This window comes from Nicotiana tabacum, chromosome 23 (genome assembly GCF_000715075.1).
Source record: "Nicotiana tabacum cultivar K326 chromosome 23, ASM71507v2, whole genome shotgun sequence".
Lineage (NCBI taxonomy): Eukaryota > Viridiplantae > Streptophyta > Magnoliopsida > Solanales > Solanaceae > Nicotiana > Nicotiana tabacum.
Genome location: NC_134102.1, coordinates 68,823,709 through 68,847,351, shown reverse-complemented (window position 1 = coordinate 68,847,351; position 23,643 = coordinate 68,823,709). Strand labels below are relative to the sequence as shown.

The following is a 23,643-nucleotide window of genomic DNA, read 5'->3' as shown; positions in this document are numbered from 1 at the left end:
CACGTTCGAGGACGAACGTTTATTTAAGAGGTGGAGAATGTAACAACACGACTTGCCGTTTTAAGAAATTACGCCCCGTCCAGTGACTTAAGGTCTCGAGAAGCTTCACAATATGTATTATGACCCGCGTGTGTGGTCGAGTTTTGTTTTCGGAAGATTCAGAATTTAATTTAAAGAAAAATTCTCATTTTGAAGCTTAAATGGAAAGAGTTGATCGGGGAGTTATTTTTGAGCAAACGACCCCATAATGGAATTTCGATGATGGCAATAGCTTCGTATGATGATTTTGGACTTAGGCGTATGTTCAAATTTGGATTTGGATCCGTAGAACAATTCGACACAGTTTGGCGAAAGTTAAAAAATAGAAGATTTTTAGAAAATCCTATCTACGGGTGAATTTTTGATAACGAGGTCGGATTTTGATTCCGGAAATTTGAATAGCTCCATTTCCTCATTTATGACTTGTGTGCAAAATTTGAAGTCATTCCGGATTGATTTGATACGTTTCGGCGCAAAATATAGAAGTTGAAAGATTTGAAATCTCAAAATTTGATTCGACGAGCGATTCGTAATTTTGGTGTTGTGTGATGTAATTTGAAACCCCGAGTAGGTCCGTATTGTGTTACGAGACTTATTAGTAAATTCGGACGAGGTCCCGGGTAGCTCGGATGAGTTTCTGACGAGGTTTGGATCGAATTTGGACTTGTTGAAAATGATGGGATTTCTATTGTTTCTAGGCAGACCTGTTGGAATCGCACCTGCGGAAATTTGGGCGCAGGTGTGAAGAATTTCCCGCACCTGCATGAGTGCAGAAGCGGAAGCTCTTCCGTAGGTGCGAGAGCAGCGCCAGTGGACATCACAGAAGCGAGAATTGGCTCGCAAAAGCGAGCTCGCAGGTGCGATGAAATGTCCGCAGGTGCGGAATCTGGGCAGAACATTTAGGACCAAAAATGGTCATTTCGCCATTTTTCGTTTTGGATTTCTGGAGCTCGGATTTGGGCGATTTTGGAGGGATGTTTCACAAGCTTGGTTGGGGTAAGTGTTCTATATCCTAAAGTGTTTATATTTCATGAATCCATGATTATATTCATCATTTAATTCGGATTTAAATGGAAGAAATAAAGATTTTTGTAAAATCTTCCAAAAATAAAAATTTAAGATTTGGAGGTCGAGTTGTTATTGGAATTCGATAAAATTGGTATGGTTGAACTCATATCGGAATGGGTGTTCGGATTTTATGAAAATTATGTCGGGTTCCGAGAGACGGGTCCCGCGTTGACTTTTATTGACCTTTTGGAATAAAATTATAAGTCGACATATTATTATCCGAAATTATTTTCGATAAATTTTAATGAAGTTATACAATTAATTTGGATAGATTTGAGCTGTCCGGAGGTCAATTAAAGCAAGAAGGCTATTTTGGAATATCGGCCTAACTTCAAAAAGGTAAGTGTCTTGCTTAACCTCGAGTAGGGGAATTACCCCTTAGGCATTGAGTCTTATGTGCAATTTGTATAATTGAAAACCATGTATGCGAGGTGACGAGTACGTACTTGGTTTATATGTGCAAATTTCATTGATTAAAAAAATTCTTAGACGCCCTTATGTATTAAATTGGAAATTATTGGCACTCATTAAATCATCTATTTGTTATGCCTAGATCCTTGTTTGTTGAAATTGTTTTTACATGATGATTTGGTGTGATTGCCACCTTGATTTTTATGTGAAATATTATTTTGTTGAGTTGTTCACTTCCGGATATTTTGTTAAGATTCTTTGTGCACATTATGGTCGAGCCATGGGCTCCTTATTGTGAAAAATAAGGTATTGTTGATTTTTGTGGCAAGTTGTGATATTTGAGAATTTGATGTGCAATCTATGCTATGTTGTAATATTTGAACACTTGAGGTGCAGTTTATGAGATGTGATATTGGCACATTATATTATGGGAGTTATGTTCGGATGTTTGCACGAGATTTCTGCTGTGCTATTATTACTATTAATTTATGCACATGCGGCTGCCGTGCTATTATTACTATTGATTTATGCATATGCGGCGTGACAAAGCGGGCTATTTATATATATGTGGGTTTGCGCATGTGGCGAGACAAGGTGAGAACATTATTATGCACGTGTGGCGAGACAAGACGGACATTTACTTTATTATTGTACATGTGGCGAGACAAGGGGGCTATGTCGGAGTTTGATTTGTGATCGCCTGGGGGCATTATTGTTGTTGCATATTTATTTTGGGACTATGAGGCGGTATCTCGGGAGATCCCCTGTTGAGCACTTACTTCGAGACTATGTTTGCACTTGCCCTTGGTTATTATTTTTTTTTTGTAATTTATAAATTCTTATTTTTTTCGTGATGTATTATTTGACTTAATATTAAGTGTTTTGTATTTCTTGATGTATGGTCTTGACCTCGACTTTTTCGTACGAGACTTTGAGGATTTGCATTTTTGGGTTGTACTTGTTTTTGATGATTGAGTTATTTTAAATAAAAGAAAAATTCTAATATGTTTTAATTTAATAAATTTTATATCCAAATCAGTAGTTTATCTGATGTTTCATTTTAATTGAAATGTTATTTCTCATCAAATGATTCTAAATTAAATTTATTCATTTATTGATTTCTTACTTGATTTAAAGATTTTAACCTTACTTTATTGAAAAATAAATTGATCATGTGGATCTTTTATACATTAAGGATATTGGCACGTGAGTTGTCCGTGCAGTTGAGATATGAAATGAGGGCACGAGGTGCAGGAAAAATATGATGATTTAATTATGGGCATGAAATACCGCGGAGATATGAAAAATGGGCCGAAACCCATGTTTATGAAAAATATGAAAAAAGGGCTGAGACTTGTGTTTATGAAAAATATGAAAATGGGTTGAGACCCGTATTTTTATGATTATGAAATGAGGTGTCACATGGTGACCTTTTAATTAAAGCATTATATTCAAAATATTTATTTGGAAGGATTTTTATTTAGAAAGTATTATATGAAAGAATTGTATTTGAAAGATATTTATTTGAGTAAAATTATATTTGAAAGAGAGTTAATTGGTAGAATTATATGTGAAGGATATTTAATTGAAGAACTTGATTTAATTGGGTGTAATTATATTTATTAATTGTTGGACGATATTAAATGGTGATCTTATTGTCTTACTGTGCATATCATTGGTTGTTTTATGTTGCCTTGATGTTATTTGTTTCATATTATTTTTTATATTATATTGCACAGGTTATTAAACTAGTGAGTGTCTTGACTTTACCTCGTCTCTACTCCATTGATGTTAGTCTTGATACTTACTGGGTACCGATCGTGGCGTACTCATACTATACTTCTGTACATTTTTGTGCAGAGCCAGGTATTGGAAATATCGGACTTGAGCAGAGTTAAAGCGGGATCGTAAGGATTCAAGGTAGAGCTACTTGGTCGTCGTAGTCCCTTGGAGTCTTTTCATTTCATTGTGCTGTTAGTTTGTAATCAAACAATATTGTATATTCGGTCCTCGTGATCATTCTATGTATTCAGTTAGAGTTCGTGACTCAGTACTACCAGTCTGGGGAGGTTGTGTATTGTAATTATTTTCGCTGTTAGTTTTGATTACTTAAAAAAAATGGCTTCAAAAATGTAATGGAAATCGGTTTACCTAGTTTTAGAGACTTGGTGCCATCACGATGCCTGTGGTGGGATTTTGGGTCGTGACACCCATCAAGTACTAGAACTTTTTATACATCACATTATAATTTTGAAATTTATTGGCCTATAATGCTGTTTGGAGTATTTGAATAGAGAAATGATGCTATTAGTAGAGAATGAAGATAATTAAAGAATCCTTCTACCTCCATCTCTTTATTCGTTAATTATTGATGATCTTGTTTAAAGTTTAAGTTATATATATACATCATCAGTGTAAAGAACTTTTTACGTTATTAAGTAACTAGAAGGATATCCTTAAAATTAATATGAAATTTATAATCTTGAATATTAATAGATTGTCTTAATAGGTAAATATGACTTGATGCTCTAAAAATTTCTTACGCGAACAATGTATATAATTTAAACTAGTTTGTTTATGAGTTAAATATGAGTAATTGTCGGTGCATCTGGATGATGGTGCATACGAGAAATATGGAGAGACAATAAACAAAATATAACTTTCCTAATTTGGTGGCAAATCGTCTTTACAAGGGGCTTCCTTAATTCGACCTTGATAAAATATAAAGTCTGAACTTCTGGAAAGATGCTACTTAGCCAGTAAAGGGTGAGCCATTCAAATATTATACTTAATAAATTGATGAGATTGAAAGCAACACGTACTTCAATGGAAAAAAAAGAATAAAAAAAGTTCAAATGTAAAGAGTTTCATATCCAAGAAACTTCTCAATAAGAAAGGCTCATGAATCTTTAGCTATTAATAGATACTTATGATATCCAATATTTCACACAGAAGTGTGCTTGCATGCTTTCCTTTATACTAAAATCATTCATATTCCAATGTCGTCCTCTAGTTACTGTCTACTTCACCTTTGTTTTCTTCTCATAATATCATCAATTACTTGTCTAGCTCAAACCACTACTTCCCATCCTAAAACTTTATTCCTTGCAGTTAAGAAAGATCCCTCCACTCTACAATACATAACTAAAATTCATCAAAGAACACCTCTTGTCCCTCTTAAACTAGCCATCCATCTTGGTGGCGAAAGCCTATGGGTGGATTGTGAACAAGACTACGAAAGCTCCACTTACAAGCCAGCTCGTTGCAATTCAAGGCAATGTAATCTTGCTAGGTCAACCGCCTGCGGAAGTTGTCATACAGGAACTGGTACACGACCGGGTTGTAACAGCAACGCTTGTTATAACGTTGTTGAAAACCCCATTATTGATACCATCTACACCGGTGGTGAAATCGCCGGGGATGTTTTGTCAATCGTATCAGTCAATGGAACATTTCCAGGTCCTGTAGCAACCATGTCAAGCTTTATATTTAGCTGCAGTCCTTCATATTTAACCAGAAGTCTCGGTAAAGATGTTAAGGGAATGATTGGTTTTGGACAGCAGAGTCCAGTATCACTTGCTACTCAATTTGCATCAGCGTTTAGGTTCAGCAGAAAGTTTGCCATTTGCTTGAGCTCAACAAAGGAATTAGATGTTAATGGTATAATATATATTGGACAGAGCCCTTATTTATTTAGTCCTGGCTATGATGCCTCACGTGATCTTATCTACACTCCTATTATTACCTACTCACCTAGTATTTTCATCAATAGGCCCTCCTCAGAATATTATATTCAAGTTTCATCCATTAAGATCAATGGAAAAACGTTACCACTTAATAAAACATTGCTGTCTTTGGATAAAAGTGGATACGGTGGGACAAGAATAAGCACGACTGTTCCTTACACTGTATTAGAGACATCTATTTACAATGCAGTAACCAAAGCTTTTGTTAAAGAGATGCCAAAAGAGGTGAGATCAGTACTCGCAGTGCAACCTTTTACAACTTGCTTCAATTCGAGAGATATTGGTATGTCACGACTTGGTTACAATGCTCCTGAAATTAATTTCGTTCTCCACAAGCAAAATGTGCACTGGAAAATTACTGGAGCAAACTCATTGGTAGAAGTTAGTGGAGATGTCATATGTCTAGCTTTTGTTGAAGAACGACGCCAAGAATCGGGACAATCAATTATCATTGGTGGATTTCAGATGCAGGACAACCTTATAGAGTTTGATCTTTCGAAGAAAAGAATAGGTTTCAGTAACTCTCTCTTTTTCCGTCAAACTATGTGTTCGAATCAAGGCTTTGCTTAGAGAGTCATTATCTATCCTATATTGATGGCATGGTTGAACAGCCTTGCTTGGCTAGGGAAAGAGGTCATTTAATTAGTTTATTTTTCTGTTTTTGAATTTTTCAGTAATTAAGCAAAGTTTCTTACTATTAAAATAGTATGCATGCTGTGCTGGTCTCTGAAATCATCATTTAATGTTGCGGTCTTCTAAAGTTATGGACAAGTTTATCAAATATTTTTATAGTGTCGTATAACGTGTGCCCAATCAGGAGTCCATTACTCATTAATGCAGTCAGATATATTTATATACTATATCCGTGCTGTTCTGCTTTCAAAAGTTTCGATACAATTTCACACGTCTTGTTTTTTCTTAACCTTATGTAGCCAATGCAATGCAAAAAACTATTCAAGATTGCAGATGCAAAAGCAATTAACGTGACCGAGTGCACATGTTGAAGCATTAGGTAGCTAAGCAAATTCCCATAACTTTTAAGCAAACACTGATAAAGTATCATTCTATTTTGTTTCAAGCAATTAAGGGAATGAATACCCAGAAACATAAGTACCAGCAAATACATATGTTGTTCCGATTTTTCAAAAATGCATTACTTTTGAAGGACCGACATTGTATTCGTCAGCATTTTTTAAGAGTCGGAGTAGGTCTGTCTACATTATTGCTTGGAAATTGACATCAAGAGCAAAATCCCCGAATGCAAGTGAGTGCAGTATGTGTAATCAAAATGGGAAACAGGTACAAGGGCACAGTTCCATCCAAGCCAAAACTGTTTTTACAGATAGATTAAAGCCCCCATCGAATTGTATGTAATTTACATTTCAGTAAATTACTCTAAGTACCCTGGTAATTTGACTCAATCAATGATACATTTCCTGTATTTCAAAATCAAGTTCTTAATCCTTATCTAATGCAAATCCTACACAAATGTCGAATTTCGTATCAATACCATTTCTGGTGATTTACTCAATCACGGATATACCTATGTATTTCAAAATCAATAAAACTAGCACTCCTTGTACAATGAGAATCTTACATCCTAGCATTTTGTATATACCTGCCATCGAAATATAATACAAACAAAATTCCTTCCTTTTAAAGCATAGTCCTCACTTCTAAAATATAAATCAAATTATGCACAATGGCTGGAGAAAGAAAATACAAAAAAGGTGGTAGCAAGTGATACAAGTTCTAATGGCTTTCTTGTTTTCGTTATTCGCTTGTTATATCTAAAGTGATAGAGTTGTCCTCAAAGTGGAGGGACAAAAGCATTGGCAAAGTCGCGAGTGTATGAGCGAAAACTTATTTTATGTGTTTGACCCGGTCAACCGTAATAATGCCTCTGAAGGTTGTGTGTCGGTTCCCGAGGGATACGTGGCCGTCAAGTAATAAAGTGATTCGAAAGTCGGATGTCGAACCTACAGAGACTTAAATTAACCGTTAACTAAGCAAACTAAAATCAATTCACTTTCCAAGGTAATCAAAAGTTTGATTTTTCTATTACAACTACTATTGCGAAATTTAAACATGTAACCAAGGGAGATATAGATTCCAGGGTTGTGATCGATTTATCAATCCTATTGAGTTCGTAATTACACCTGGTAATCCAAATTATCTATGATTGCTAGTTAATCGGATAGTTTATATAAATAACATGTTCCCACAATACTATCCGTCTATCCACAATGTATCAACCCTATATTCCTATGGTATTGAATATATTATGAACGAATATAATACGCTATTCAACTAAGCAAGACTGTTAGGTATACTATCTTAACCGCGAAATCTTTCCCCGAGCCACGGGTTCAGAAACAAGCTCTCTCTAATTCTACTCTAATCTAAACACAACTTTCACAAGCATAACATAGATAGTAAATAGAACTCAACTGCTGGCCAAACAATTAAGCAATTATGCACAGAATTAGAGAAATAACCAAATATGATAGCTAGTATTAATGGTAATGTAATTAATAAACTTCAATATTCATGACAACCACAACCCTAGAACGTGAAGTTTAACTCCACATAGACATGGTAGCAAAACAACAAATCATCAAAAAAGTAAAAATTACTAAGTTTGATGGAAGAAAGATGGAATCTGATAAATTTCGGCCTCCACGGCCGCTCCGTGCTCTCCCTTGGTCCAAAGTATCTTCTCCCCCTTCAAAAATAGCCTCTCACCCTCAAAAGCACGTTTTTGATGTATTTATAGCGGCTTGGGTTTGTATGGGGCGAATTGGGTTTCTCCTAATTCGGGTTGGAGAAGCTGATTTTTCTGCTTCGGTTTCGGTCTGGCGAAGTGACCCTCGCTTCACTGTCCGGGACTTTTCTGGTTTCTTCTGCTCCGGTCCCGGTCTGACGAAGTGAACCTCGCTTTGCTGTCCGGGACTTGTGCACCAAACTTATACTTCCTCCAGATTCTTCTATTTTTTACTTCACTTTGCATGAAAAATCTCCAAATCACTTCTAATTGACTCCTACACATATAAATACCATTATTTAGCTCGAGTCACAAATATTCACACACAAATTAACAAAATCGAGGTATAATGCAAGGCAAATTACATGAAAAAATATGAATATTTAGCCAAACATCACCACCCCACACTTAAGATCTTGCTCGTCCTCGAGCAACCAACAATTAACACTTCTTGAGCACGATATATTTACAAAATTGAAGCACACTACACCAATGACCATGGTTGATAGCAACAATTAAACTGTAGCCTATGCAATCCCTTACACTTCCCTTAACTTATGCCATTCTTCAAAAATATTCACAACAAAGATGACATGCTTATAACAATCCTAGCCTCTAAAACCGACTCAGAGTCACAATGCACCCGTGGCTTGAACACCCAACATCCTAAAGAAGTCTAATAACGTTACCTGATCCTCATAAAACCACGTGCTCTCACAACAAGAACAAAAGAGTAAGTTGAACCCACACATTCAAATCAAATGCTCAAAGTATATTTTAAGGACTCATATATATCAAAGAAAATCTCTCACTCTAACAAAAGAAGTCACATGCATGCAATTGGTACCATAGGCTTGCCTTTAATGTAAATCTCTACTAATGTAGGCTCACTCGATCTAAAATCAATTAGGAGTTTTCATGGTTGTAGCGTGGGCTAAGGGATGGGAAAGATATATTTATGAATAGTGGCTAACCCCCCTAAGCACTTTAACACATCTCATAATCAACTGTAAGCGAAAATTTTTCAATCCCAACTTCAATTTCACTACTAAAATCATATCTAACAACGTTCCCTCTTTATTTAGGCACTACTTTAATTCATACCCATTAGCAAGGACAAGATATCAATTTATTCATCTATATTTTTCCTTCTCTTTTTTTAGATTTTTTTTTTTATAATTTTTGCTAGTGGTGTATTCTTTTACAAAACAAGTGCACCTTTTTTCTTTCATTGGTTCCACTCGAAAGCCACCCAAATTCCCTCCAAATTTTTTTAGCGCTCATTTCACAATTAAAGTACTTTAAGAGGTAAAATGATCAAAACAATGTCAATTAAGAACAAAAAGGGTATAGGCTTATAATGTGGGTGCCAAATAAAAGTCTATAGGCTCAAAATAGTTAACCAAGGATAGATTTTATTTGTGATAAATATTAAGCTCAAAAAGAACAAAGACAACCTAAAATCATTTTTCAAACTGAGCCTCACCTAAAATTTTGCTTTGACTCACATACCGGGAAAGTTCTAGACACAAGTATAATGACATGGACTACAAAAAATCTCACTTCACACATGTCACATGACTCACTAAGGACGGTCTCATTCTGACTCTTAAAATTGTAACGACTCGATCGGTCATTTTACTTTTTAGAGCCCTGTTTCCCTAAATAAGACTAACCGTACATGCTTTTACTGATTTATGACTTGCGGGGTTGGTTGGTTTTGGATTTGGAAGAGTTTGGATTGAAATAGGAACACTTAGTTCCTTAAGGTTAGCTTGAAAGGCCAAATTTGACTTCAGTCAACATTTTGAGTAAACGACCTCGGAATCGGAATTTAACGGCTCCAATAGGTTCGTACGGTGATTTTGGACTTGGGCGTATATTCGGATTGGGTTTTGGATGACCCGGGAGTATTTTGGCACATAATAGTAAAAGTTGGTTCTTGAAGGTTTTAGAAGTTCTTTAAAATTTGGTTTGGAGCAGGTTTTGGTAATATCGAGGTCCAAACGGAATTTCAAGATTGGGAATAGTTCCATAGTGTCATTTAAGACATGCACGCAAAAATTAGTGTCATTCCGAGTAGTATAAGTACGTTTCGGCGCATTGGAAGTAAATTGAAGAACTTAAAGTTCTTAAGTTTGATTCAATTGGTTTTAGGGTGTGATTCTTCATTTTAATGTTGTTTCGGGCGTTCCATGAGTTTGAGCGAGTCCGTTTTGTGATTTCAAATTTGTTGGTATGTTCGGACGGGGCACGGGGGCCCCGAGTGTCGATCAGACGAGGCTCGGACCATTTCGGGAGCTGAAGCAACAACTGAAGCTCCCCAGTTCTGTCATAACCGCACCTGCGGTTGGCCAGCCGCAGGTGCGAGACCAGCGTCCGCAGATGCGGCCCTAGCCGGCCCAGCCAATTTCGCAGATGCGGCTACTTCTACGCAGAAGCGCGAGCCCGTCCGCAGATGCGGCCCCAGTCGGCCCAACCAACTCCGCAGAAGCGGACACCTAGTCCGCAAAAGCGGATCTGCAGGTGCGGCCTATGCACCACAGGTGCGATAATCGCTGGGAAAGTGGGGTTCAATTAATACGGGACTTAATCCATTTTCACTCATTTTCTCTCACTCTTTGGGCGATTATTGGAGCTTCTTGGGAGGGATTTCCACCTATCTTTTGGAGGTAAGTAATTTCTACCTATCGTGAGTTTAATACATAGGTTTTGGGTAGATTTCAACATGAAAATTAGTAGAAATCATGGGTTAGATGAAAAACCTAGGGTTTGACAAGAATGAGATTTTTACCACGAAGTTGACCATGAAACTTAGTGATAATCATATATTTATGTTCCTTAGGTCATGGGTAACAACTTTCTTTAAAACTATTTCGGAATCCGAGCATGTGAGTCCGGGGGTGAATTTTAGAAATCTTGCAATTTAGGTTGGGAAATCACTTAAAGGGTAGAATTATGAACTTTTGAGCATAGATTGATTAGTTTATGTAATGTTCGACTAGCTTCGAGTCGTTTGGCATCAAATTTGGAGGTTTAAGCACGTTCTTGAATTGGGAAGTAGGCTTTGAGACGAGGTAAGGCTCCTTTCTAACCTTGTAAGAGATAAATTACCCCATAGGTGAACTAAATTAATATGTGTTGTTGTTTTTGGGGGGCCACGTACGCACAAAGTGACGAGAGTCCGTATATAGCTACTATTCCTGTTGTGTCCGGGTAATCTTAGGCTTACACCATGCCTTGTTGATATTGTTATTGCTTTATATATATTGTTTGCCTTGAGAAGGGTAGAATGGAGTGTGCTTATTAAATGTTTCAAAAGGAACTGGAATTGAGGAAAAATAATGGGATCTTAAAAGTTTTCATTTGAATGTCGTATTTTGAAAAAGAATGGGAGAGTACTATAATAATTTATGAGATCTTTGTGTAACCGCGTCACATCTATGATTCGCGAGCGGGGTAATTCCTTAAATTTATGTTTGACCGCGTCGCATGTATGATTCGCGAGCGGGAAAAAAAATAGATGCATCTATGGTTCGCGCCGTTCGACCCTCGGTAGTGCACAATTTATATTTATGTTGGATCGGGCCGAACGTCCTCGGTGGCATTGTGTGTGACAGTAGAACTGAAAGTTTCTTTCATAATTAATATGGATTCATTGTCTGTGTGATCATATGTTTTAAAAGGAAGCAAGTGATTAAGTTCTTAAATATGGTGATTTCTTGACCAGTTAAATTCTTGTTCTAAGTCTTATTGTTATATACCATACTTAATTAGAATCTCATATTATCATGTTATTGACCCTAGTAAGTGTCGAAGTCGACCCTTCGTCACTACTTCTTCGAGGTTAGGCGGGCACTTACTGGGTACATGTTGTTTTATGTACTCACGCTATACTTCTGCACTTAATTGTACAAGATCTGAGGCAGGTGCATCTGGTTACCAGTCTGGTGCGCAGTTTTGATCCCCATCCTGAGACTTCACGGTGAGCTGCCTTCCGAGCCGTCCTGCAGCAGCTGGGGTCTCTCTTATGCTCTATTTGTTTTCTTTCTATTTCCTTTCAGACAGTAGGCTAGTACTCTTTTGTATATTCTACTAGATTGCCCACATACTTGTGACACCAGGTCTTGGCACGTACTCTAGTAGACTTATGATTTTGGATTTGTTTACTTGATTTTGATTAGTACTTGTTATTCACGTTTAATTATGTCCCATTTGCAAATTTCTAAATCTTTTCAACAAATAAGGAAATGTATCCACTTAGTAAATTTATATAAATAGTAAACCACTATTTTGATTAGTGTCGGCTTGCCTGGCAATGGTGTTGGGCGCCATCACGGCCTAAATTGAAATTTGGTCGTGACAGCATGGTATCAGAGCACTAGGTTCACGAAGGTCTCACAAGTCATGGGCAGGCCTAGTAGAGTCTTGCGGATCGGTGCAGAGACGTTCATACTTATCTTCGAGAGGCTATAGGGTGTTAGGAAACTACTCTTTATTCATCTCCTATCGTGCAATTGATGGTATACTAAGTTTCTTCATTCTATTCTCTCATAGATGGTGAGGACGCATACGGCAGACGCTCTAGACCCGGGAAGAGCTGCTTCCCCCGTTGCTAGATGCTGAGGCTGAGGCCGGGAGAGGGCACCCGCCCGAGGTAGGGGACAAGGGAGTCCCAGAGCTGCCCCAGTAGCACCACTAGCGGATCCAGTTGAGGATCCCATTATTGAGGAGCAGGGCGAGGTGCCTGCCGCAGGGCCAGCCACGGTAGATTTCATGACAGCACAGGGCTTTCAGGAGGTCATGGGCCGTATGATGCAGTTTATGGACACCATGACTACGGCTGGTTTATTTCCAGCGGACCCAGCCACATCTCAGGCAGGAGGGGGAGCACAGAACCCTACTGCTCAGGCTCCTAGACATGCAACTGCAGTATATCAGACCCCGAGTACACTACCCGTGGCCGCAACCCAGCCAGTAGCAGCAGCTGCGCCTGATCCTAGACCAGCTGCGGCCGGTGAGCCGCAGAAGCTTTTGGATAGATGGACTAGGCTTCACCCTCCAGTATTTGGGGGTGAGCGACACGAGGATCCTCAGGACTTCATTGACAGGTGCAGGGACAGTCTGCACAACATGAGGATATTGGAGTCCTATGGGTTGGACTTCACTACTTTCCAGCTGGAGGGCAGGGCCCGTAGATGGTGGCAGTCTTATCTTCTTGGCAGACCAGCAGGTTCTCCTCCCATGACTTGGGACTAGTTTACACAGCTTTTCTTGGATAGGTATATTCCACCCTCTCAGAGGGAAGAGTTGCGAGGTCAGTTTGAGCAGCTCGAGCAGGGTCAGATGTTAGTGACTGATTATGAGGCAAGATTCTCTGAGTTGTCTCACCATACACTTATGATACTTTCTACCGACGCAGAGAGAGTGCAGAGATTTGTTGCTGGGTTGCACCCCAATATTCGGGCTAGTATGGCCTGGGAGGTTGAGATGGGTACTGGTTATCGGCTAGTAGTAGAGATTGCTCGGAGGATTGAGGGCTACCGCCATAGGGGTAGAGAGCAGATGCAATAGGACAAGAGGACCCATTTCTCTGGAGAGTTTAGAGGTGCCCCGACTAGGGGCAAAGGTCAGTTCGGGAGGGGTCAGCCTAGTAGGCCCACATATTCAGCACCACCACCTCCTCGGGGTGCTACGACGCGACCCTATTTTAGTGCTATGCCAGAGAGTTCTTATCGCCCACTGGTTTATCAGAGTTCTTCCAGTGCTTATTTCAGTGCCATGCCAGAGAGTTCATACCGCCCACCAGCCATTCAGGGTTCTTCTAGTGGGTATTCAGGCCATCAGGGTCAGACTTCGGGGAAGAAGTCTATGGTACCGAGAGTTTATTACGAGTGTGAAAATCCGGGTCACATGAAGAGATCCTGCCCTAGGCTTCGAGGCAAGGCAGTACAGCAGGGTCAGTAGCCCATAATTTCAGCTCCAGCAGCCGCACCAGCCGTCCAGCCGCCCAGAGGCAAATGGCAGGTGGGTAGAGGCCGTCCTAGAGGTGGAGGTCAGGTAGGCAGGGGCCAGTCAGGTGGCGCCCTAGCTAGATTCTATGCTTTTCCGGCCAGACCATATACAGTGGATGCCGTGATCATAGTTATTATTTCTATCTACGCTAGGGATGCTTTGGTGTTATTTGATCCAGGATCTGCCTATTCATATGTATCATCTCTTTTTGCTCATTTCCTGGATGTTCCTCGTGAGTTCTTGGGTACTCCTGTTTATGTGTTCACTCCTGTGGGCGATTCTGTGATCGTGGATCGGATCTATCTGTCGTGTGTGGTCATATTCTGTAGTTATAAGACTAGGGCGGACCTTCTGTTACTTGATATGACCAACTTTGAGGTCATCCTGAGCATGGACTGGTTATCTCCATATCACGCCATTCTTGATTGCCGTGCCAAGACTGTTACTTTAGAGATGCCGTAATTGCTCAGGTTGGAGTGGAAGGGTTCGTCTGTCAGTACATCTAGTCGAGTTATCTCTTTCCTGAGGGCTCGACACATGGTCAAGAAATGTTGTTTGGCTTATTTAGCCTATGTTCGGGACACCACCGCAGAGTCTTCGATGATTGATTCAGTTCCAGTAGTCCGGGAGTTCACCAATGTGTTTCCTTCTGACCTTCCAGGCATGCCGCCAGATCGTGATATTGATTTCCATATTGATTTAGCTCCAGGCACCCAGCCTATATCTATCCCATCGTACTGTATGGCTCCGAAAGAGTTAAAAGAGTTGAAGGAGCAACTTGAAGAGTTGTTAGCAAAGGGGTTTGTGAGACTAAGTGTATCACCATGGGGTGCACCAGTGTTATTTATGAAGAAGAAAGATGGGACTATATGGATGTGCATTGATTACTGCCAGTTGAACAAGGTTACCATCAAGAACAAGTACCAGTTGCCACGTATCGATGATTTGTTTGACTAGTTTCAGGGCGCTAGGGTATTCTCTAAAATCAACTTGAGGTCAGGGTACCATCAGTTGAAGATTCGGGACTCAGATGTTCCGAAGACTGCCTTCCGTACTAGATATGATCATTATGAGTTTCTAGTGATATCCTTCGGCTTGATTAATGCCCCAGCGGCGTTCATGGATTTGATGAACAGAGTATTTAGGCCTTATATTGATTCCTTTGTTATTGTGTTCATTGATGACATCTTGATTTACTGACGTAGCCTGGAGGAGCACGAGCATCATTTGAGAGTGGTGCTTCAGACATTGTGGGAATATGAGCTATATGCTAAGTTCTCCAAATGTGAGTTTTGGCTAGAGTCTGTGGCATTCTTGGGGCATGTTGTATCAGGAGAAGGTATTAAGGTGGATCCCAAGAAGATTGAGGCAGTTCAGAGTTGGCCTCGTCCCACTTCGGTGACTGAGATCAGGAGTTTCCTGTGGTTGGCAGGTTATTATCGCCGGTTTGTGCATGGTTTCTCATCCATTGCAGCACCTCTGACTAGATTGACCCAAAAGGGTGTCTCCATTCCGTTGGTCCGAAGATTGTGAGGCGAGCTTCCAGAAGCTCAAGACAACTTTGACTACAGCACCGGTTCTAGTGTTGCCTTCCAGCTCGGGGATGTATATGGTATATTGCGATGCTTCACGCATTGGCTTGGGTTGTGTATTGTTGCAGGAGGGGCGAGTTATTGCATATGCTTCACGTCAGCTGAAGATTCATGAGAAGAATTACCCTGTGCACGATTTGGAGTTAGCCACGATTTTTCATGCTCTTAAGATATGGAGGCATTATCTGTATGGGGTATCATGTGAGATTTATACTGATCATCGCAGCTTACAACATTTGTTCAAGCAAAGGGATCTCAATTTGAGGCAGCGTAGATGGCTCAAGTTACTGAAGGATTATGACATCACCATTCTCTATCACCGGGCTAGGCAAATATGGTCGTGGATGCCTTAAGCAGGAAGGCAGAAAGTATGGGTAGCTTGACATTTATTTCAGCAGAGGAGAGGCCACTAGCTTTGGACATTCAGTCCTTGGCTAACAGACTTGTGAGGTTGGATATTTCAGAGCGCAGTCGAGTTCTTGCATGTGTTTTTGCCCAGTCTTCACTATTGGGGCAGATCAAGGCTCGGCAGTTTGATGACCCACATTTGGCATTTCTTAGAGAGATGGTACTACAGGGTAGTGCCAAGGAGGTTTCTATTGGTGATGATGGTGTTCTGCGACTCCAGGGTCATCTATGTGTTCCTAATGTCGATGGCTTAAGAGAGAGGATTTTAGAGGAGGCACACAGTTCTCAGTATTCTATTTATCCAGGTACTACGAAGATGTATCGTGACCTGAGACAGCACTATTGGTGGCGGCGGATGAAGAAAGATATAGTTGAGTATGTGTCTAGGTGTCTGAATTACCAGCAGGTCAAGTATGAACACCAGAGGCCAGGTGGCCTACTTCAGCAAATGACTATACCTGAGTGGAAATGGGAGCACATTACCATGGACTTTGTGGTTTGGTTACCGCGGACCTTGCGGAAGTTTGATGAAGTTTGGGTCATTGTCGACAGGTTGACCAAGTCGGCACACTTCATTCCAGTTATGACTACATATACTTCAGAAAAGTTGGCCCAGATTTATATTAGGGAGATAGTTCGGTTGCACGGTGTGCCTATTTCCATCATATCAGATAGAGGCCCTCAGTTCACTTCGCATTTCTGGAGAGCCGTAGAGAGTGAGTTGGGTACCCGTGTAGAGCTCAGTACTGCGTTTCATCCTCAGACCGACAGGAAGTCAGAGCGGACAGTTCAGATATTGGAGGACATGCTGAGAGCATATGTGGTTGACTTTGGGGGATAGTGGGATCAGTTCTTGCCTTTGGATGAGTTTCTTTACAACAACAGTTACCAGTCCAGCATCGAGATGACTCCATTTGAGGCTTTATATGGTCGGCGATGTCGTTCTCCCATCGGGTGGTTTAATCCTGGCGAGGCTAAGTTATATGGTACTGATTTGGTAAAGGATGCCTTGGAAAAGGTAAAGTTAATTCAGGAGCGACTTCGCACAGCACAGTCCAGACAGAAAAGTTACGCTGATCAGAAGGCGTGCGATGTATCATTTATGGTCGGCGAGAAGGTTCTCTTGAAGGTCTCGCCGATGAAGGGTATTATGAGATTCAGAAAAAGGGCAAGTTGAGCCCAAGGTTTATAGGCCCATTTGAGGTGTTGAGGCGAGTTGGGGAGGTTGCTTATGAGCTTTCTTTACCTCCCAGCCTATCAGGGTTCATCTAGTTTTTCACGTGTCTATGCTCCAGAGATATCATGCCGACTTGTCACATGTGTTAGATTTCAGCTTTATTCAGTTAGATGAGAGTTTGGGTTATGAAGAGGAGCCAATTGCTGTTGTTGCTAGACAGGATCGCCAGTTGAGATCCAAGAGTATTTCTGCGGTAAAGGTTCAGTGGAGGGGCCAACCAGTCGAGGAGGCGACCTGGGAGTCCGAGGAGGACATGCGGAGCAGATATCCACACTTATTCAGCACTTCAGGTATGAATCTAAACCCGTTCGAGGACGAATGTTTGTTTAAGAGGTGGAGAATGTAATGACCAGACCGGTCGTTTTGCTTTCTAGAACCCCGTTCCCCTAAATAAGACTAACCGTACATGCTTTTACAGATTTATGACTTGCGGGGATGGTTGGTTCGAGATTTGGAAGAGTTTGGGTTGAAATCGGAATACTTGGTTCCTTAAGGCTGGCTTAAAAGGCCAAGTTTGACTTCGGTCAATATTTTGAGTAAACAACCTCGGAATCGGGATTTGACGGTTCCAATAGGTTCGTACGGTGATTTCATACTTAGGCGTATGTTCGAATTGGGGTTTGGATGACACAGGAGCGTTTTGGCGCCTAATAGTGAAAGTTGGTTCTTGAAGGTATTAGAAGTACTTTAAAATTTGGTTTGGAGCGGGTTTTGGTGATATCGAGGTCCAAACAGAATTTCGAGACCAGGAATGTCATTTAAGACTTGCACACAAAATTTGGTGTCATTCCGAGTAGTATAAGTACGTTTCGGCGCATTGGAAGTAAATTGAAGAACTTGAAGTTCTTAAGTTTTTTTCAATTGGTTTTAGGGTGTGATTCTTGGTTTTAATGGTGTTTCGGGCGTTCCATGAGTTCGAGCGAGTCCGTTTTGTGATTCCAAACTTGTTGGTATATTCGGGCAGGGCTCAAGGGCCCCGAGTGTCGATCGGACGAGACTCAGACCATATCGGGAGCTGAAGCAACAGATGAAGCTCCCCAGTTCTGTCATAACCGCACCTGCGGTTGGCCAGCCGTAGGTGCGAGACCAGCATCCGCAGATGCGGCCCCAGCCGGCCCAGCCTATTCCGTAGATGCGACTACTTCTACGTAGAAGCAGGAGCTAGTCCGCAGATGCGGCCCCAGCCGGCCCAGCCAACTCCGCAGAAGCGGACACCTGGTCCGCAAAAGCGGATCCGCAGGTGCGGCCTATGCACTGCAGGTGCGAAAATCGCTGGGGCAATGAGGTTCAATTAATACGGGGACTTAAGCAATTTTCACTCATTTTCTCTCATCTTTGGGCGATTATTGGAGCTTCTTGGGAGGGATTTCCACCTAGCTTTTGGAGGTAAGTAATTTTTACCTATCGTGAGTTCAATACATAGATTTTGGGTAGATTTCAACATGAAAATTAGTAGAAATCATGGGTTAGATGCAAAACTTAGGGTTTGATAAGAATGAGATTTTTACCCTGAAGTTGACCATGAAACTTAGTGATAATCATATATTTATGTTCCTTAGGTCATGGGTAAAAACTTTATTTAAAATATTTCCGGAATTCGAGCATAAGGGTGGCATGTGGGCCGGGTCCGGTTATATGTGGGCTTCGTGGGCCGGTCGTAAGTGAGCCGGTCCTAAATGGGTCCGGTCCTAAATTAAACTGTCTTAAGTGGGCCCGGACTTCGCGAGCTTCTTGTTGGAACTAAGGGTGGCATGTGGGCCAGTCCCGGTCCTAAGTGGGCCCGGGCTTCGCGGACTTTTTTTTTGGAACCGGCCCGGGACCGGGACCACGAACTAATGGTCTCGGGTTAAATGGGCTGGTCCCGAGCCTAAGTGAGCCCAACAAATACTTTCTATTATTTTTTAGAATTTTATAGAAGTTAGAGAAAAAAATGGTAATAAAAATATCTAAGGCAATTTCTTGTAAATTATATTATTAGAATTGTGACCTAAAGTTTTTAATTCAAATTTAAAGACAAAAATATTGTAAAAAAATATTCAAAGCAATGCGTTATAATTTTATTATTGCATTAAAACAACATGACAATATCTTTCTTAGTCTTCCTCCCCCCTATGGAATGAGCACAACAAGGTGCTAATACCACCATTGAGAACAAAAGAAACTAATCAAGACGTGCCAAAATAGAAGTTACATATTATTTTTTGTTCATACAAGTTACATGGTATCTCTTACAAATTTCATAAATCCTTCAAGGTCCGGAGGAATTTCCGTTGGTGGTGGCGGAAAAGAAGCTTGGTCATCACCGCTTCCGGGTAAAGCAGCATCCTCCGCAAGTTCAACTAGCATTTCTTCGTAAGCTTCGTCTACCTCTGGATGTGATTCAACAAGTCCAAAATTTCTTCTTTCCGAATGGATCCAATCTCTGAAAAGTACTGATTTTTCCAAACTCTCCCTCATAGGCGCTCTATAATCACCGAGTTGAAGCCTTGCTTGACTGAAAGCGCTCTCCGATGCCACTGTTGAAGCTTGAATAGTTAAAATATCTCGGGCCATCCTTGAAAGAATCGAAAAGTATTTTTCTTTGTCCTTCCACTATTCCAAAATATTAAAGGAGCCGTCGGGATTCACTTCCTCAATTCCCTGTGACAAATAAACTTCTAGCTCATTTAGTTGTGAGAAATCACTAGTACTAGAACCTTGAAAACCCCTGAACCCCGCCCAAGCACTAAGTGCTCTTACTCCCGCAGTTCTTTTAGATGATTGAGAACTCGAAGAAGAAGGAGTTGGAACATTTGGTCTAGCATGATCTAATGCAACTTGATAAGTATTATAAATAGTTTGAACATTTATTTTAATTGAGGCTATTGCGTCCGGAAGTTTCGACAACTCCTCATCTTCAAGTGCTAAACCATTATAAATAGTTTCATACCAAAATTAAGGACTTCCAATTTTATAGTAGGATTTAACGATGCAACACCACCATAAATAGGGAGAATAGGGAAAAAATATTTTTTAAACTTTTTTCTCATAGAATCAATAGCAAGTTGATAAATTTCCCCACCCTCTGAAAAACGATCAAACAAATTTGCAAGTTCTGCAATATAAACTAAACAGTTAGAAATAGTAGGATAATATTGCCTAGAAAATTCATTTGTAGCAATATAAAATTTTTCTAAAAAATCTACAAGCATTTTAACATTAGCTCAATCCGCATTTGTAAGGTGCTCATCATCATCACTTACATGAGCATTAAACGTTGAGTTTATGGGGTTTCTATATTCATATGCAATAACTAAACTTTCATACATGTAATTCCATCTAGTTGGACAAGGTTTAGGAACCTTTCTTTCTCTTAGGCCAAATTTATCGCATCTTTTAAAATATTCTCTAAGTCTACTTCGATTTGAATAAAAAAGCCAATTAAGAGCCATTTTAACCTTTTCAATTTTAATATTTAAAATTTGCATACCATCACCCACAATTAAATGGTAAATATGATAAATACATCTAACATGAAAAATGTTACTAAATGCAGGACTTAGTGTAGTGGTAAGCAAGGCTACAGCATTTGTGTTACTAGTAGCATTATCCATTGAAACTGAGATTATTTTATCACTAATGCAAAAATATCTACAAATATCCGTAACCGTATTAGAAATAAACTGCCATGTGTGACGTGAATTAATTATTCTATAAGCAATAATGCGCTTTTGCATTATCCAATCCTCATCAATCCAATGACTGGTAACAGTAAGGTAATCACAGTCATTACCACTTCTACCAATATCAGTTGTAATAACAACACGATAATTTATATGAGTAAATAAATTGCGCAAATATTGTTCATATTCATGTTTATATTTATAAATATCGCTCTTTACGGTTGTGCGAGGAAAACCTTTATAAGTAAGATTATAAACTTTTCTTATTTAATGCACAAAGTGAGGATTAGAAGGAAAACTATAGGGTAAGCACATAACAGTAACCATTTTTGCCAATTCTTCCCGATCGTTTTTTGGATCATAATATAAAATACCACCGGTAACAGTGTTAATTCCTGGTTAAAATTGATTTGACCTGGTACTAAGGTCAGCCTGACTAGGTATACTTCTCCCTTCGGCCAAAGCTTTCATACGAAAATATCTAACTTTATCTTGAGGGTGTAGCAATATGTGTCTAGTCAAACTTCCCGTCCCTCCCTCCCCTTCCCCCGACCTCCAACATATTTAAAAACTAACGCTTTGCCACAAGTTTTACACTTAGCCCTATTTTTTTTCTCTTAGTTGAGTAAAAAATGGCCAAACAACAGATGTTTCTGCCCGTTTAGAAGGTTGTCTAGAAAAAGTAGGGGCAGTAACAGGAGGGTCAGACGGGGCATCATTTGGATTATTATTAGTTGGGTTAACTTCAGGAGCAGGACTAGTGGGTGTATCGTCATCCGGTTGCGTTTCATCAAAATCTATTTCATCATCATCATTTTCATTAATAGTTGGATTACCATAAAGAGCATTCATATATTCATGGTTTAATTGTTCACCTGGTGCAATATTATGGTAAAATTGACTCTCGGTAAATTGTAATAAACTATTATCACTATCAAGAATAGCAGGTGTAGGACGGGTAACGGGTTTGGATCGGGGAGCCGGGGGAAGTGGAGGAGGAATATATTGGCCACTAGATTCACTACTCTTAGATTTTCCCTTATTTTTACTAAACATTCTTTTTAAGGAATAAGCCATCTTAATTAATCAAGCAATACAAAGTAAATAAAACAAACAAAACTATGATATTAAAAATTAAGAGTTGGAACGAGTTTACCGAATTGATGAACAACTTGTGAAAAATTAATTATCGTTGAAGACTTCAAGACTTCAATTCACCAACTTCACAATTTTGCACAAATTGTAACAATAAAGTAAGCAATTATAGAAAACAATTAGAGAGAGATTGGTGATTTTATGAAAAAAATAAAAGAATGAGGGGGTATTTATAGTTGAAAATAGGAAAAAAGCATAATTATAAAAAGTTTGGGGTTAAAACAAAGTTGGGGGGTTAAATGACTATTTTATAAATAGCCAGCGACTATTTTGGCAGAGGAAACGACTACATTTTAAATGACCCAACGGGCAGATTCTTTTTTTTTTTTAAATTTAGAGCCATTTGGACCGTTTGGGGCCGTTTAAGCCCGCTAGGACCGGTCCGGTCCCGGTCCCAAACGGTCCGGTCTCACGGGCCTCGCGCAAAAGACCGGCCCACTTGTAGGCCCACCTCCCCCGGTCCCGGTCTTAAACGGTTAGGACTGTTTAGGACCACAACCCATATGGGCCGCGGTCCTGGGCCGGTCCTAGACCGGCTCACTTGCCATGGTTATCCGAGCAAGTGGCCCCGGGGGTAAATTTTAGGAATCTTGCAATTTAGGTTGGAAAATCACTTAAAGGGTGGAATTATGAACTTTTGAGCATAGATTGATTAGTTTATGTAATGTTTGACTAGCTTCGAGTCGTTTGGAGTCAAATTTGGAGGTTTAAGCGCGTTCTTGAATTGGGAAGTAGGCTTTGAGAAGAGGTAAGTCTCCTTTCTAACCTTGTAAGAGATAAATTACCCCATAGGTGAACTAAATTAATATGTGTTGTTATTTTTGGGGGGCCACGTATGCACGAAGTGACGAGAGTCCGTACGTAGCTACTATTCCTGTTGTGTCCGGGTAGTCTTAGGCTTACACCATGCCTTATTGATATTGTTATTGCTTTATGTATATTGTTTGCCTTGAGAAGGGCGGAATGGAGTGTGCTTATTAAATATTTCAAAAGGAACTAGAATTGAGGAAAAATAATGGGATCTTAAAAGTTTTCATTTGAATGTCGTATTTTGAAAAAGAATGGGAGAAGTACTATAATAATTTATGAGATCTTTGTATAACCGCGTCGCATGTATGATTCGCGAGTGGGGTAATTCCTTAAATTTATGTTTGACCGCATCGCATGTATGATTCGCGAGCGGGAAAAAAATAGATGCATCTATGGTTCGCGTCGTTCAACCCTCGACAGTGCACAATTTATATTTATGTTGGATCGGGTCGAACGTCCTCGGTGGTATTGTGTGTGACAGTAGAACTGAAAGTTTCTTTCATAATTAATATGGATTCATTGTCTGTGTGATCATATGTTTTAAAAGGAAGCAAGTGATTAAGTTCTTAAATATGGTGATTTCTTGACCAGTTAAATTCTTGTTCTAAGTCTTATTGTTGTATACCATGCTTAATTAGAATCTCATATTTTCATGTTATTGACCCTAGTAAGTGTCGAAGTCGACCCCTCGTCACTACTTCTTCGAGGTTAGGCGGGATACTTACTGGGTACATAT

The 23,643-nt window shown here is 39.9% G+C and overlaps 1 protein-coding gene across 1 annotated transcript; it reads left to right on the top strand.

Moving 5' to 3' along the window:
* Window positions 1-4,482: 4,482 nt before the first annotated feature.
* On the top strand, window positions 4,483-6,024 carry LOC107832388 (putative aspartic proteinase GIP2). Its single transcript, XM_016660228.2, has one exon. The coding sequence runs from the start codon at window positions 4,518-4,520 to the stop codon at window positions 5,832-5,834; it is 1,317 nt and encodes a 438-aa protein (XP_016515714.1). The 5' UTR covers window positions 4,483-4,517; the 3' UTR covers window positions 5,835-6,024.
* The last annotated feature ends 17,619 nt before the right edge of the window (window positions 6,025-23,643 follow it).

Bases quoted from the DNA above. Each gene is read 5' to 3' on its own strand.
- LOC107832388 (XM_016660228.2), top strand. From the start codon at position 4,518: ATGTCGTCCTCTAGTTACTGTCTACTTCACCTTTGTTTTCTTCTCATA.